The sequence below is a fragment of the Symphodus melops genome (genome assembly GCF_947650265.1).
Source record: "Symphodus melops genome assembly, chromosome: 11".
Lineage (NCBI taxonomy): Eukaryota > Metazoa > Chordata > Actinopteri > Labriformes > Labridae > Symphodus > Symphodus melops.
Genome location: NC_136701.1, coordinates 1,879,759 through 1,893,598, shown reverse-complemented (window position 1 = coordinate 1,893,598; position 13,840 = coordinate 1,879,759). Strand labels below are relative to the sequence as shown.

The 13,840-nt window shown below is 41.5% G+C and overlaps 1 protein-coding gene across 2 annotated transcripts in view; it reads left to right on the top strand.

Annotated features, from left to right (window-relative positions):
- The first annotated feature begins 1,792 nt into the window (after positions 1–1,792).
- The window catches only part of pcp4a (Purkinje cell protein 4a), a 33,283-nt gene continuing 21,235 nt past the window's right edge, over positions 1,793–13,840 (top strand). Inside the window, exon 1 of one of the 2 annotated variants that reach the window (XM_079356321.1) lies at positions 1,793–1,970. In XM_079356321.1, coding sequence (XP_079212447.1) covers positions 1,962–1,970 — 9 coding nt within the window. In that variant the 5' untranslated portion in view covers positions 1,793–1,961. The remainder of the gene's footprint in view (positions 1,971–13,840) is intronic. The other variant, XM_079356322.1, reaches the window with a different exon arrangement.

Sequence of the window (13,840 nt, the reverse complement as noted above, 5' to 3'; positions counted from 1 at the left end):
ACATGCATCTTCCATATTTATACAATCAAATCTGCATCCATCTTTTAGAGCCTGTTATCACTGCAGTGTAACGAAGCGATGACATTTAATGTTGAAATGTGTCATTTCAGATTTTTAATATTATCTTAGTTCACTAAAATAAGCAACATCAACTCTCAACATGTCATCACTCGTCTTCTTTCTCTTTCTTTGTTTGTGTTGCTTTTTTTCAGTCTCTTCTGTTCATGTTTGTCTTCATGTTGCTCTTTGCACTTTTAAACCAATGAAACAGTGATTTAAAAAATTAAAAAAAAGTCCCCCCAGCTTCATTTCACGCTGTAGTCTTTCCCAATTCATCCTCAAAAAACTGCTAAGCCTCAAATCTGCAGGTATCGTTGAAGCACCCTGCAGCGGTTTGAGACCAACATATCCCATCCTCTTCCTCTATCATCTCCAGCCAGCTTCTCTGTGTCGGTCACAGACCTGTTGCTGACCTCATCTTCGGTCAACAGCCTGCAGCAGGAAGAGCCTCTTTAAATAGACCTGACTTCTCTCCCAATACCAGGATTTGAATTGGTTTGGTGAGTAAATCTGGATTTTTATGCTTCTGTGCCTTCTTGATATTCTCACTGAAGAGAAGTTTCTCCGTGTGTAATCACATGAAAGATCTTAAATCAACTCATTATGGAAATGATCTTGACAGCTTCATCACAGTAGTTTGTCTGATTCATGCTCACATTTATTTTAGATCAATTCTCTGTTATGTAGCGCTCATAAATACGAAATAAATCCAGTGTGATTCACAGGTCCGTCACATCCAGAGAAGTACGCGTGCTTTAAATAAACATGGAGTCAGAGTAGTGTAGGAGACGCCTGCATGCAGATGTCCACGAACAGATATACCCCTCTGACTCATGTTGTACTGTACGAGCGAAAGATACCGCCACAGGCTGTAGTTGTGCTACTAAAAGTAGGTTATTTAAAGGGGAAATCCCCGTGTTTTCAAACCAGGACCCCGTCACATTTTTCAGCCTACAACAAATAAAGGATAAGGATAATCTTTATTGATGCCCGATGGGGGAAATTTGGGGGTCACAAACAGAAAGGTCTAACGTTTTGTACCTCCACTCAAAGTGATTTCAGTTTTTTTGTTTGTTTGTTTGTTTTACCAGTAAAAGGCTCGGACCGATTTCCAAAGAGTCTGAACATTTTTCGAATTACAGCCTTTTTTTTTGTACGAGAAAGATCATGAGCAGACCCTCAGTTAATATTTCTATATGCAAGTTGCTGATCGACCGATGTCCTTATTTGATTTTTGTTTGTGTTGCCGTGTGACTCTGTAACCACAGTAACCAACAATTAAAAAGAACCTGTATACTGATCATGAAGCAGTAGACCAGCAATTCCTGTGAGAAGAATTCCTTTTTTTTTCCAGTAGAGTTTGGTGTCTTTAAAGTGACGTGGATGAGTCATTCACCAAATTATATAAAAGTGGACCTGCTTTAAAAATAGACAGAATTGAGACTAAAATGAGTTTTAATGTGATTCTTTCACTTGGCCTGTGCAGATGGATGGTGCAGAGGAAATTTCACATTAAATGTTCAATTTAGATTAACGTCTTCCTTATTGAACACTCGGGTGCATTTCATTATTTTCCCCACATTTTCATCACCCCCCTTTTTTTATCCCACTGACAACACAAACTGAAAACAAGCCAAAACCCGTGTCGGATTATTGGAGAAAAAAAATGAAGGCTGGTCCACTCAGAGATGGAAACGAGAGGCTCGTGCTCATTGGTTTCACGGAGATGATGTGAGGAGGAGAGCGGGGCAGCTCGTGCTATAAAACCAGCGCGTGTGTGCGCGCGGAGGCACACAGACAGAGAGCGAGGGAGAGATAAAGAGAGAGAGAGAGGACTGTACCAGCTGGTCGCTACGCATCAACCTGAACAGGATCCCCACAGAGACGCACAGCGCGCAGCCATGAGCGAGGTAGGCAAAACCTTCCGCTTCACTATATGTCTTATTATCTGGTTTCCGGTTTTAACTACAGCTCTGGTACTGCATCTCTTCTTGGCAAGTTCAAGAAGTGTGCAACAGAAGGCTGAAGACATTCACGTCGCTTGGAAACGTCGCGCTTTGACAAACAACCTGAACTTTTAGCAGCGTTACTTTCAGATTTTTACGCGAGAAATTAAAAATAAGGAAAACTCAGAAACGCTTGTTATAAAATGTGATCTTCATTTCAACACATCTAAAAACAGCAATCTTAAACCAAGTGCACACCAGTCTGTGATTCTCGTCTTCTTTCTTGTTCAATGTAACTCACTGATTCACAGCTGCAAATTAAATATTTGCAAATTAAAAAGCTTTTTTTTTCTTTAAGGATGAAAAGAGTCAAATTAAAACTTAAAAAAAAAAAAAAACCCAGTCAGGCTGTGCACAGTTGAAGGGTCCATTAAAAGCATCAGTGTTGGTGATAGTGATGTGATTTTCAGCTCCTCTCAGTGATCGGATCATTTTGTTCAGCTCAGCAAAGACGCGGTTCTTTTGGCTTCAAAACGGCTCCTCATTTATCATCTATCATTTTTAGATTTGATATTCTGTCAGATGTAGTTATGGACCTGGAATTATTATTACAAGCCTGAAACAATAAAAATAAATGTTTTATTGAAAATAAAAAGATTAATTGATCTTAATCTTTTGTACTCGCCTCAAAAAAATGTTATTATCCAATATTTAAAAGGATTATACCAAATTATTATGCACATGTTTAATAACCATACCAAACCAACCGGTAAATAATGAAAAAAGAAAATAAAATAAATGTGTTGTACAGGAGCCTGCTACCGATTGTTCATCCTAAAAACACTGACTTTGTGTTGTTTCCCTGACGGTCTCTAAATCTAGCATAAATGCATCTCTTGGTGAAAACGTCTTCCAGTGTCTTCGCAGTGACATTTCAAAGTAAAGCTCACTCCAGCATGAACACATGCCGCATGAGGCAGAGGCAGTATCGACCCGTCATTTCATGGCGTGCAGACATTATAACTCATATTGGGGCTGCAGAGAGGTGATGAGAATGTCAGAGAGGAGCAGGGACCCCACTAAGTCTCCTCTCTGAGAGACGCTTCCCTGGCAGCGAGCACATCCTCTCGTCACTGAATTATTCAACACCTGCTGCTAACCCCGAGAAAAAAAAAAAAAAACATTCTCAGAGTGTGCAGGGGGGGAGCCCTGGTGCCTCGAGTCAGACTGCATCACGAGTCCGTTCACCCCGAGGAGCTGCACAGCACATATAGAGGAAGACTGAATCCTGCTGGACATGTCGAGCTACGGATGGCGTCCACTCCTGGTAGCGACATGCTGTCTCCCTGCACGCCGTCCTCCTATAGAGCTGCAGGATTCAGTTCTTGTCTTGTGCGTTTCTTTACTTGCATAGCTCGGACGCGCCGCCTGTCCAATTCTCACAGTAACCGAGCGTTAAGGGTCTGCAGTGTACGCTGCTGCAGCTCTTTAAACCGCTTACTTCGGATTTGTCCTTTTTTTAACACATTTAAATAAAAATTAAAAAGAATAACTTGAGGTAACATTTGTGTCGCATAACAACAGTATAACGTGTGTAATTTTTAATCAGGGGGACAATGTACATGCTCTCAAACACACACACACACACACACACACACACACACACGAGCTGCTGCATAAAAGATGCACATCATGGGAAACTCCTTCACGCTCTAATCCCTTAATTTGCGTTAAATTTTTTTTATTATTTTTGCAATTTTCTTGCAAACGCGCTCCTAAATAAAATGAAATAACATGAAATCAAATAAACACGGTGACTGTGTGTAAACGATGTCCTGAGCAGCATGTAAACCGTGTGAACACCAGCTGCAGCCTCAGTCCTCATGAATCTTTTACTGCAGGCTCGGGATGTCTTTCTGTAAACTGTCTCACACACACACACACACACACACGCGCACGATACACACGATCATGTTGCCGACTTCTTGCTTGAAAAGAGAGAGAAGTTTGGGGTCTCATAAATAAGAGAGGACTCGGATGAGAACTTGGGATATTCAGTCAGTGCTTCTGGTGGCAGTGATGCATTTGTACGCCTATAATGGGCCAAGGCCAAGACAAGAGTACGATGCTCCGATGAATAATTCAACAGAAATCAATGGCTGCAGCCTCCGTCTACCTCCACCCTCCGCTGCGTTGCATCAGCTCCCACTCACGCAAAGTTTTAACGGGATGCTCATCAGAATAATTGGAACTCTGTCCAAGAGGAAAGGAGATTTAAATTTCAACTGAATCTCTGTGAGGAAACAAAAATATAGAAATATCTGGATTTATTTCCAATCAATTTCTACATTTAAATCATTGAGAATAAATCTGTCTGTCATGAACGCTGAACAAACAAAGGCGAGGAGGACTTAAATACATAACAAACAACAACATTTATGAAACAAAAGGCAAAACAAGGCTTAAATGAAAACATCCAAAAATCCACAAAAGGTAAAACACGCTGAGTGGCACCACGAGGAATTACAATAATCAAGTGACACGTCCAACAAAGGACGACACCTGACTAAAGTATAAATAAATGAATAATTAAATGCCTGAATAAATTGGTAAATAAAGGGAACATAAATGATGAAATGTCTTAAATCTATTTCCACATTTCTGTGTCCGTATGCTAATGAGGTAGGAGGGACTAACGCCAGTCTCAGTCAGGATTGGTCACGGGGGTGCGCTGATCCAAACTGTTTCCTGTAGAAACTTGCTGTCACCTGGTCGTCACATTCATCACATGACGCGAGGGCGTTAGCGAGCTCCGCGCGTTAGCTGTCGCCGTGCTTTAGTGATGCTAGCTCGTCATGGAACTTCCTGCAGCAGGTCTGCCGTGCTCGCCTGCTTACGTCTCACCAGGAATCACTCCTGACTCAGGCGACCAATCCAGAATGAGACTGATGTTAGCCCCGCCTAGCTCATTAGCATACGGACACAGACGTGTATGAATAAGTAAATGAGTGCTTTTGAAAATAAATAAATGTAGACACAACTTAAGAATGTAAGTAAAACACAGGGACACGAGGGACAGACAGAAACACTGAAGACCGGACGAGGGAACGTTCAAAACACACACAAGGGAAAGAAGCGACACGAGGGAATAAACTAAAACACGATACAACCATGACACTGTCTTCTTCAAAATGAAATGAACAGAGAAGCCTTTCTCTCCAGGATCATTGAACATCAGTTCGTTCCCCTCAGGCATGTGCAGGCTGTATGTTCATTAGAAAACTCAGGAAGTGTGTTTCTGTGTACCTGAGGGGAAAAAAACAAGAAACACCCTCCAAGTTTTATTCTGGATTGAGTGATAGGAAATTAAATGTCAGACACATTAACAAAACATAATGGTTGCTTGAATTTGTTGTGTTCTAAAAATCGATTTTAACGTCTAGTTAATAGTTGCACTGCGGCGAGATTAACTAAGGAGAAATAAGAATAAAGAATGAGGCCATAAGTGAGCCTCGGCTGCTGATTCATCTGTGCACATAAAGCATCAGGCACACTGAGCTTCCTGTGCTTTAATGTGTGGTCTGTCGCCATAGTGATGAACATTTCTGCACTCACAGGCTGCACAATCGAGCACATCATGACAACATGGAGGCTGGAAATAATGATGTTTTAAAGTTGCATGCTCTGGTTCGTGCACGCTGCGTTCGAGTTGTGTAACGTGATGGATTCATGTCGGGGGCTTTTCACAAACAACACGATTTTTAATTTGACACGGGTTCTCATTAACATGATCATTATTCACAAGCAGGATTAAAAGTCATTTAGTGTTTGTTCAGAGCAGAATTAAGACAACATAAATGTGCACGGAGCAACGCAGTCATGAAAATCACAGATGAGTAATCGTGGGAAAACCCAAAGTTTGCATAATTTACATTTAAATGTATTTGTGTTTGTCATTATGTGCCAGAGTCTGTCAGCGTTGAGATTATTCTTAAATCATTTTTAAAGTTGCGCGTGTCTCTTCTTGCAGGCTGACATCAGCACACACTGTCAACCTTTATTAGCGCTGTTAAAAAATGTTCTTTACTCCATTGTTCAAATCCCCACGTACCTTTCTGTGTGGAGTTTGAATGTGCATGAGACACTCCAGCGTCCTCCCACAGTGCAGAGACTCTGGCCAGCTGGCCAACTTCAGGTTGACGATGAAGAATTTGGTTTATCGAGTGTGGCTAACATAAGCAGCTAGCATTGCTAGACGTTGCTACATCCCTTTGCTCGGTCAACGTTTTGTATGAGCGTTAAACCCGACCCAGCCTGAACTGTTTCAGACCATCCACCCTCTGAGCTCGCGCTGTACTGCTCAGTAGAGCACAATATGGCAGCAGCCATTAACTGGAGCTGCAGCCCCAACTAGTGGTGTATGGCTGTATTGCAGCTTACACACATCATTTGATCGCCTCTTTTGATATAGATATTCATAATTATTTAACTCAGCTACTAATTCCAGTTCTGCCAATAACGAGAGTGAAAACATTTAAATGTTTATTTGGGTAATTTTGCTTTTTTCCATTTTCTAAAGTCATTAAAAATGGGGAATATAAATGGTTAGCGTTAATCAACGGGGGAAATTTGTATGTGTGATGCAATGTAAGAATTTAATTAATTTTGAAGCCAAACAAAAACAAATTAGGAGTCTTATTTTGATTTTTTTTCCAAACATTTATAAAGAAAAATAAGCTGCTTTTAAACCAATCTGACGTGAATATTAAACGCTAGCAGCACACCCTCATCAGCAGCTGTGGTTGTGCTGTTTGGCTCACATGAGGATCTGGAGACTTGCTCCTCCTCTGCCTCAGGTTGTTCAACAAAACTTTAATTAGATGGCACACAGTAGAGCAGCTCCAGCCAAGAAATGTCAGTTCCACTTTTCAGACTTCCAGAAAAAGATAACGATTTCTTCTGCTCCCATTTACCAGCTGGTTTAACAGCAGGAGCTCTGACACCACAAGCACCCTGCTGGCTCAGGGGTAAAGGTGCTAACTGTGCCCTCATGGTGCGAGCTAGAAGATGGCTGCTGTCTGTAATGCAGGATCACTTTCCTGTCTGTCTGTGTTGTTTGTCTTATACTCTGCAAGTAACACTGATATCAAGAGTGCAGCATTTGGCTGACAGAAAGTAACAGAGAATAAACAGTAGAGGCAGATAGAGTGAGAGGAGGGCTGAAACACCAGGCTGGACACCATCTGTACTGATCACACATTTAGTGGATGGGGATTTTTCATGCTACCAAACCTGTTACTCATTACAGCCCTGCAGGGTTAGCATCATTAACTTCTGTGTTAACCCTTTTATGTGAATGTCTTTTTTATGAACTTTGGGCAGAAACAACCTTTTAAGCTTCACGTCGTCCTCCAGCCTGACTGCGCTCATGGTCCCTCATCATACAGGAACTGTGTGCATGAACACACATGAGTCAACGTTAAGATCATACGCTGGTCTGTGATGTTGGGACTTTGATCTCTCCAAAAAAATGGTTGATAACATCTGACAGCTCATTCTTCGTTCTTTGCCCTGTCAGTAGTTAAAGGGATACTTCCCCCATTTGCATGAAGCTGTGTATCATTAGAAACATGGTAGTAGTGTTGTTTGGTCGTGAATCCAGCCCTCATTTTTGCCCTGAGACGAGAATGCAATATGACGCTTTTTGCATCACATGAAGAAAACTTCCAGGCAAAGAAAAACATATTTTTCTCGTCTCAGGGCAAAATGAGGGCTGGATTCACGACCATTCAACACTACTACCATGTTTCTAATGATACACAGCTTCATGCAAATGGGGGAAGTATCCCTTTAACCTGGTGATGTACATCCCTGTGATGGTCAATCATTGGTTTAAAAGCAATTTGGCCAAGTTGCAACAAACAGGATGTCGCCCTTAACTTGAGAACATGTGATTGGCTTGCAATACCTCTGCAATTTATTATTGAGTTTTGCAGGATTCAGCCTGTTCTGTTCCTGTTGAAATGCCTGTTGTGTTGCTCTTAAGAACATTAGTCATTTATAAATAGTCATTTGTGAAACAATACGTTTAAAAATTCGATTACTGAGAGATGCTGCGTGCACTTTTAAAACGGATATCAGGTCTTTACTGTCAAGCTGTCCTTCATCAATTTGTCAACACTGAAGTGGTCGCCTGCTGTGTTCATCCCATTCTTTAATTACATTAAAAGTGGTTACTGTGGTGGATACTTGGCAACGCCATTTGTTTCATCATCCAAAGTGGATTGGAGCCCTTTTGATCAAATTAATGAGATAAGAGTGTTAAAAGTTGCTGATCAATGTAGAAAGGACAGAAAGCTGAGACGGAGAAAAGTGGTCTGGGATGGATTTTCCTTAAAAGTCTGTTTCGCTGATTTTAGACTGATCAAGTGATTGAGCTCCGACCCATGAGAAGGAAAACTGCGGCTCTGTCGGAAAAATGTCCTCTTACTCAAATATAAACACATTTTAATCTGTGATTTGCTGTTATTTGTATTGGGGCTTGTCGTTTGACCCTAATCCTGCTTTAAACAATGAACAGATTACGCTGAAATAATCTGTAATCCATCTAAACTGTCAGCAGGCTCTGCTGGTGGCTTCGTTCGCTGACACTCGGCCTCTGGGGTAATCCTGGCTTCTGCTGGGTGTTTTGCAGGAAAAAACATCAGGCAGTGAGGAGTGGAATGTAAACAGACAACACAAGAGAAAATAGAACAGATTACACTTAAACTGCCAAGACGGGATCATTGCTGTAGTAGCATTATAAGCTTTATATTGAACCTCAACCCGAGGCTTGTAAAATGTCACACATCATTTGATGAGAATGTGGCAGTGGGAGAGCGTTTCCACTCACAAGCTGCCTCAAACGCTGCTGTGTTTACGCTGCAAGATTCTATAATACTTGAAATAAGAGAAAGGAGAAATGAATGTTAATCAACCTGCAAGGTGTTATTTATTTATAATATGCATTGTCGATTTGCACTTTGCATTATCCAGCTGTTGGTATCCCATTTAATTTTTCACCTAAAAGCTTAGACTACGAGAGTCTTGAAATCCTAACCAAAATAAAAACGAGGTTGAATCTTGCCCATTTGGAGAAACCTCACAAATAATCTCGCCTCTAGTCTCAAACATGCACAAACTGCAAGCTATGAGAAATTATGGCACATCACCCAGTGTGGGGCATTATAAAGATTATCTTGTGTGTCAGAGGAAGCAACGAATCACCACATGTGATCTCTCTCTCGTGAGGTAGCCGATGCACAACAAAAAAAAAAATCAAACTGACTACACTCTGCTGCCGTAATGCTTTTTCAGTGGGAAATAAAAGTAAAAGGTTTCAAAGGTCTAAATGAGACGATAATTGTGGGATGCAGTCAACAAGGGTTGTCTATTCTTCAGGGAGAACTCGAGGTCAGATTTCTCTGCGTTTTTTTCTGTCACCATCAGTACACAAGCATTAGCCTGAAGGAAGAGTTTCTGTGTGGAAATACTGGAGTGCTTCTGCTTTCCTCTATCGCTCCCTTGATCATTGAGAATGAGGTCAATTTGCTATAGTCTTACACTTATACTTCATATTTTGATATTAAAGGCTTATTTTGCGACTTTCAAACCTGATTTTCAGATCAAAACAAACGCTCTCTTTTTCGCTCCCCTCCCGTCTCCACACGTCCCCTGCCCCTCCCGTCGTGGTTCACTAGCATGAAAAGACGATGAATACCAATAAAAATCTGATAACAAGAGTCTGCGATCAATTTCAAGTCATGATATGCATCTCAGAGTTAATTTTTTTGATATATTTTTGTCTTTTTAGGCCATAAAAAGTATTCTCTTCGGTTTGGAAAATCTGTTGTTTTTCCTTCAGTTGTTGTGATGACACTCCGTTATTATCCTTGACACGGATTCACTCAGTGGGCGGGGCCACCTCTCCTCCCCTACATGGCGTCGAGGTGAACAGATGGACAAGGAGAGGGTTAACTTGGTTAAAAACATGTATGAATCAAGTTTGAGGCTTTGAGGGAAACATAAACCAGCTGAAGGAAGCTCTGCCTCGACCCAACAGGGTTACCGTTTCACCCGAGTTATCAAGTGGCCACCCTCTTCTCTGTTTCAATGAAAGATCAACAAACTCACCAGAAGGTTCAGAAGTGATTCCTGATCTGGCATAACCCTCAGCTGGATCAACTTTGTTTTTAAGCCGCGATGATGAATAGTTGGCTGCCCCTTCAGCTTATTGCAGTTTCTGCTCAAGATAAGCCGGATGTTGAACAATAAATAGATTAAAGCTGGCTAAGGTACAAAGTTTGGTCTTGGGTTGTTCGTCATCTCAGCGGGGAAATAAATGTGGCCTCCATAGTCCAACCCTTTGCTCCAAACTGCAGCCCCTCATCAGTCTTTGATAAAGCTAGCCAGGCTTAAATCCCGCCCTCTGGGACAAATGCAGATTGTTGTACAGCAGGATTCCCTGTCAAGAAAATTACAGACTCTCCCCTTTCTGTGTCACAGCGTTGCACAGACTTCATGCACTTTCAAGTTGATCTTGAGAGGCATTTGACTACTTGCCCCTTGGACCTTCATTCAAACCCCCGTCTCCAGGTGAGGCCTTGTTCTTGATTTGGCAAGCACACTCTCCAGTCCCACTCAACTCACTTTAGTATTCCAGCCATGCTGATGAAGCATGTTGCCTAAAAGCGTGCTGTATCTGTAGGCCCCGTGTGCCATATTTCCACATGAGGTAAATTAGATTGCTATGCATATCTGAGGTTGGTTGATGCAATCTCAGTTGGGATATACAGCCTATGTCCAAAGTCACCACCATTTCCCAACTTTTGACCCAAATAGCTGCCAGTGTCTGTCCATGATCTGGACAGTCTGGCTTAAATTCAGCCTTTCCAGACAATTGATTGTCTGAAAAAATGCTCTGGGGCTCTCTTACTCCAAGAGTAATTGAAAGATTCCCATGTCATATGGCACTGTATTGCCAAGACTGATTGCATTTTAGCTGGTCTGCCGGCTTTCCAGTTGGTTTTTCCAAGAACTTCCAACTCCTGGAGTAGTCTTAATGTTGATGTGGCTCCTACTCTTTGCAGCCTACCTCAACAGGCAAGACCTTAGTAGACCAGCCATGTTGTAGCAAGAGGGCTGCAAGCTCAGTGTAGGTCTTCTCCATTGAACACTCTCAAGATGCTGGAAGATTAATGATGTGAACTAGATGGGATGAGCAAGCAATGCACAGCCTGATCTAAGGTCCGTTGATTCAATCTGAGTAGGGACAAAGAGTCTCTGTCCTAAACCTTCCACCCTCTCAGCACGATGCGAGCAGAAATTTATTGAAGCTGACATTCGTTTTGTCGGATCTGAGGTTGGTTGATCCAAAATCAGCTGGAGAGAAGCCCCTTGCCAAAATCTGCCATCGTCTACCAATTCCACACTTGTCCAGCAGACCTGGCCTTGACCTGCTCTCTGGTTGTTCAATGAGGTACGTCGGCTTAGTGTGTGCCTAAACTTGATTGAATTTTACCACACAAACTGTCCATGATGTTTTGAACTCAATCTGAGTGTCTTTCCAAAAGAAATACACGTGTGAGTCTTTAATGCCATTATTAAAGCAGTATCAAGTCAAATCTATCAGTAGGAATTCTATAAGCCTCCACTGGAAAAGACCTTAACTCGCCCGTCTCTTCACTACCTGAAATTGACACCAAAAAGGAAATCACACTCAATTAAGTCAGATCATTAGAACAAGGATCCAACCTGGATGAGTACCTGATACGAATACCTCATCATCATTAAGTGTTTGGCCTGATCCAAGCATTTTTGTTATTGGCACTTTCCTACCCCTCTCAGCCCTCCATCCGTGAGCAGAGCACAGAAGTTGCAGAGATTTTATGGACCTGCAGTACAGGATGGAACGTGAGCTGGATCCAATCCCTGTGGACCTCTGCAGTTAGATTATAGCTGTTGTGCAGCAGAGCAGTAAAAAAAAAAAGTTGCCTATACCCCCCTTCTAATTGTGCCTCCAGAGTGTTTGTAATTGCTTTTTAAAAGACAGAATATTCTGTACGGTTGGATGTACGCTGCTGGGTGGCCCACACTCTGTCTAATGCATGCTAATGTTCTTTGGGGACAGCATGCTGCTATGCCATTAGTTGTAGTTGAATAACTCCAGCTGGAAGGCAAACTGTCCCTTCCTTACACTGTAACGATGCTGTTGTACATGTTGAGGCGAGTAAAATAAGTTTCTGCTGGGTATAGAAGCTCTGCTGAGATGTAAAGAGGCATTTCTTCCAAATTGCAACACAACACATCTTTTAACCCTTGAGGTGTGAAGCCAAGAAGTTGGTTTTGCTTTGTATGGCTCCAAACTTTTATGACATTAAACCATAATCATTGAATAAGGACATTTAAATGTTTGTTGTTATTTTTTAGAGCTTGATTTGAGCTCTGACTACTTAGTCTCATTAACGGAATTTAAACACAGCTGATCGTAAAGATCAGCGTGCTGACCAGAAAACTAAAAATGCTAAAAAAAATTCAAAGTTATTAGCTGGTTATGAATCCCAATAAAATGCATACTGATGCCTCAAACAAGAGCCTTCGCGACAATGTTGGCTTTGTCTATGTAGTTATGTTTTATGCCTTATAAACCTCTGGTAGTTGTCAGATAAGGGCGATTAACTGCACACTGCTGAAAGCCTTTTATTGCTAGGTAACCTGCACTGTTTAACCAATCTCATTTAAAACATCCCCTCAGGCTCCCATACAGACGCACAAGGTAAGCTTATAGTTTTCTGTATTTTTTGTGGTGAGGGTGAAATTTGGTTACATTTGGTGGTGGTGTGGGTTAAAGTCATCGCTCAATGTTCGACCTTATGCTGAACACATCTTACTGCCACCAGTTGCAGATTTTATTATTATTATTATTTTTTTACAACAAAGCTTTGTAGTAGTTGCTCTGAATTTCTACTCTAGTTGAAGGTTGGTTGGATACTCAAATTCAGACTAAACGACTATTCTGAAGGTAAGAAAACAGTCACAGTCATCAGGGAAATAACCACTAGTCTTTGGTCCTCCCTGCAGCTAAACAGCCGTTTACTGTACATACTAAATTTGGATACACATTGCTCTGGCCAGTATAACAGTTTAATCTGACACTTATATTTTTATTGTCATTGGGTTTCGGTTGGGATCAAAACACTGAAAATCTCCGCCGCTCATACCAGATGTTAGTCCTTCACTGTGCTTGTTTACATCAGGGTAGAAGAGCAGGGAGAGCAGATCCATTAACCGGAGCTACAGCCAGTTTATGGCTACAACCTTGGATAGTGGTGGGTGGTTGGGTTGCAGTTTGAGCACAATATTGGACCAGCATGAAGGGGAAATGTGTTAAAAATATAATTAATGACGAGTGAAGATGCCGATTTAAACTGTTTAGTTGACCAAGGTAGGTCACGTAGAGCTACATCTTTTTACACCTCGATAAAAACAGCACCAACAAAAGAGTCCTTATTGAAAAAAATTATAAATCTGCTTTTTTTTTTAAACACAGGGCTAAAGTGAGATCGAAGATTGCTTTGAACAAGAGCTGCTTTTTAAACACACCTCAGATCTACTACAAAAAGTTCTATTTCTGACTTGGTTACCTGAGCTGTAAATATCTCACTGTTGTCTTCGACAGTATGCTACATCATCAAAGAACGGCAGGAGGCTGTTGATCTTCACATGCTAGAGTGGGGTTTTAATAAGCGCAGTTTAAACGCAGTTAATTGTCCTCCATCATGGCTTCATTCTGCTTG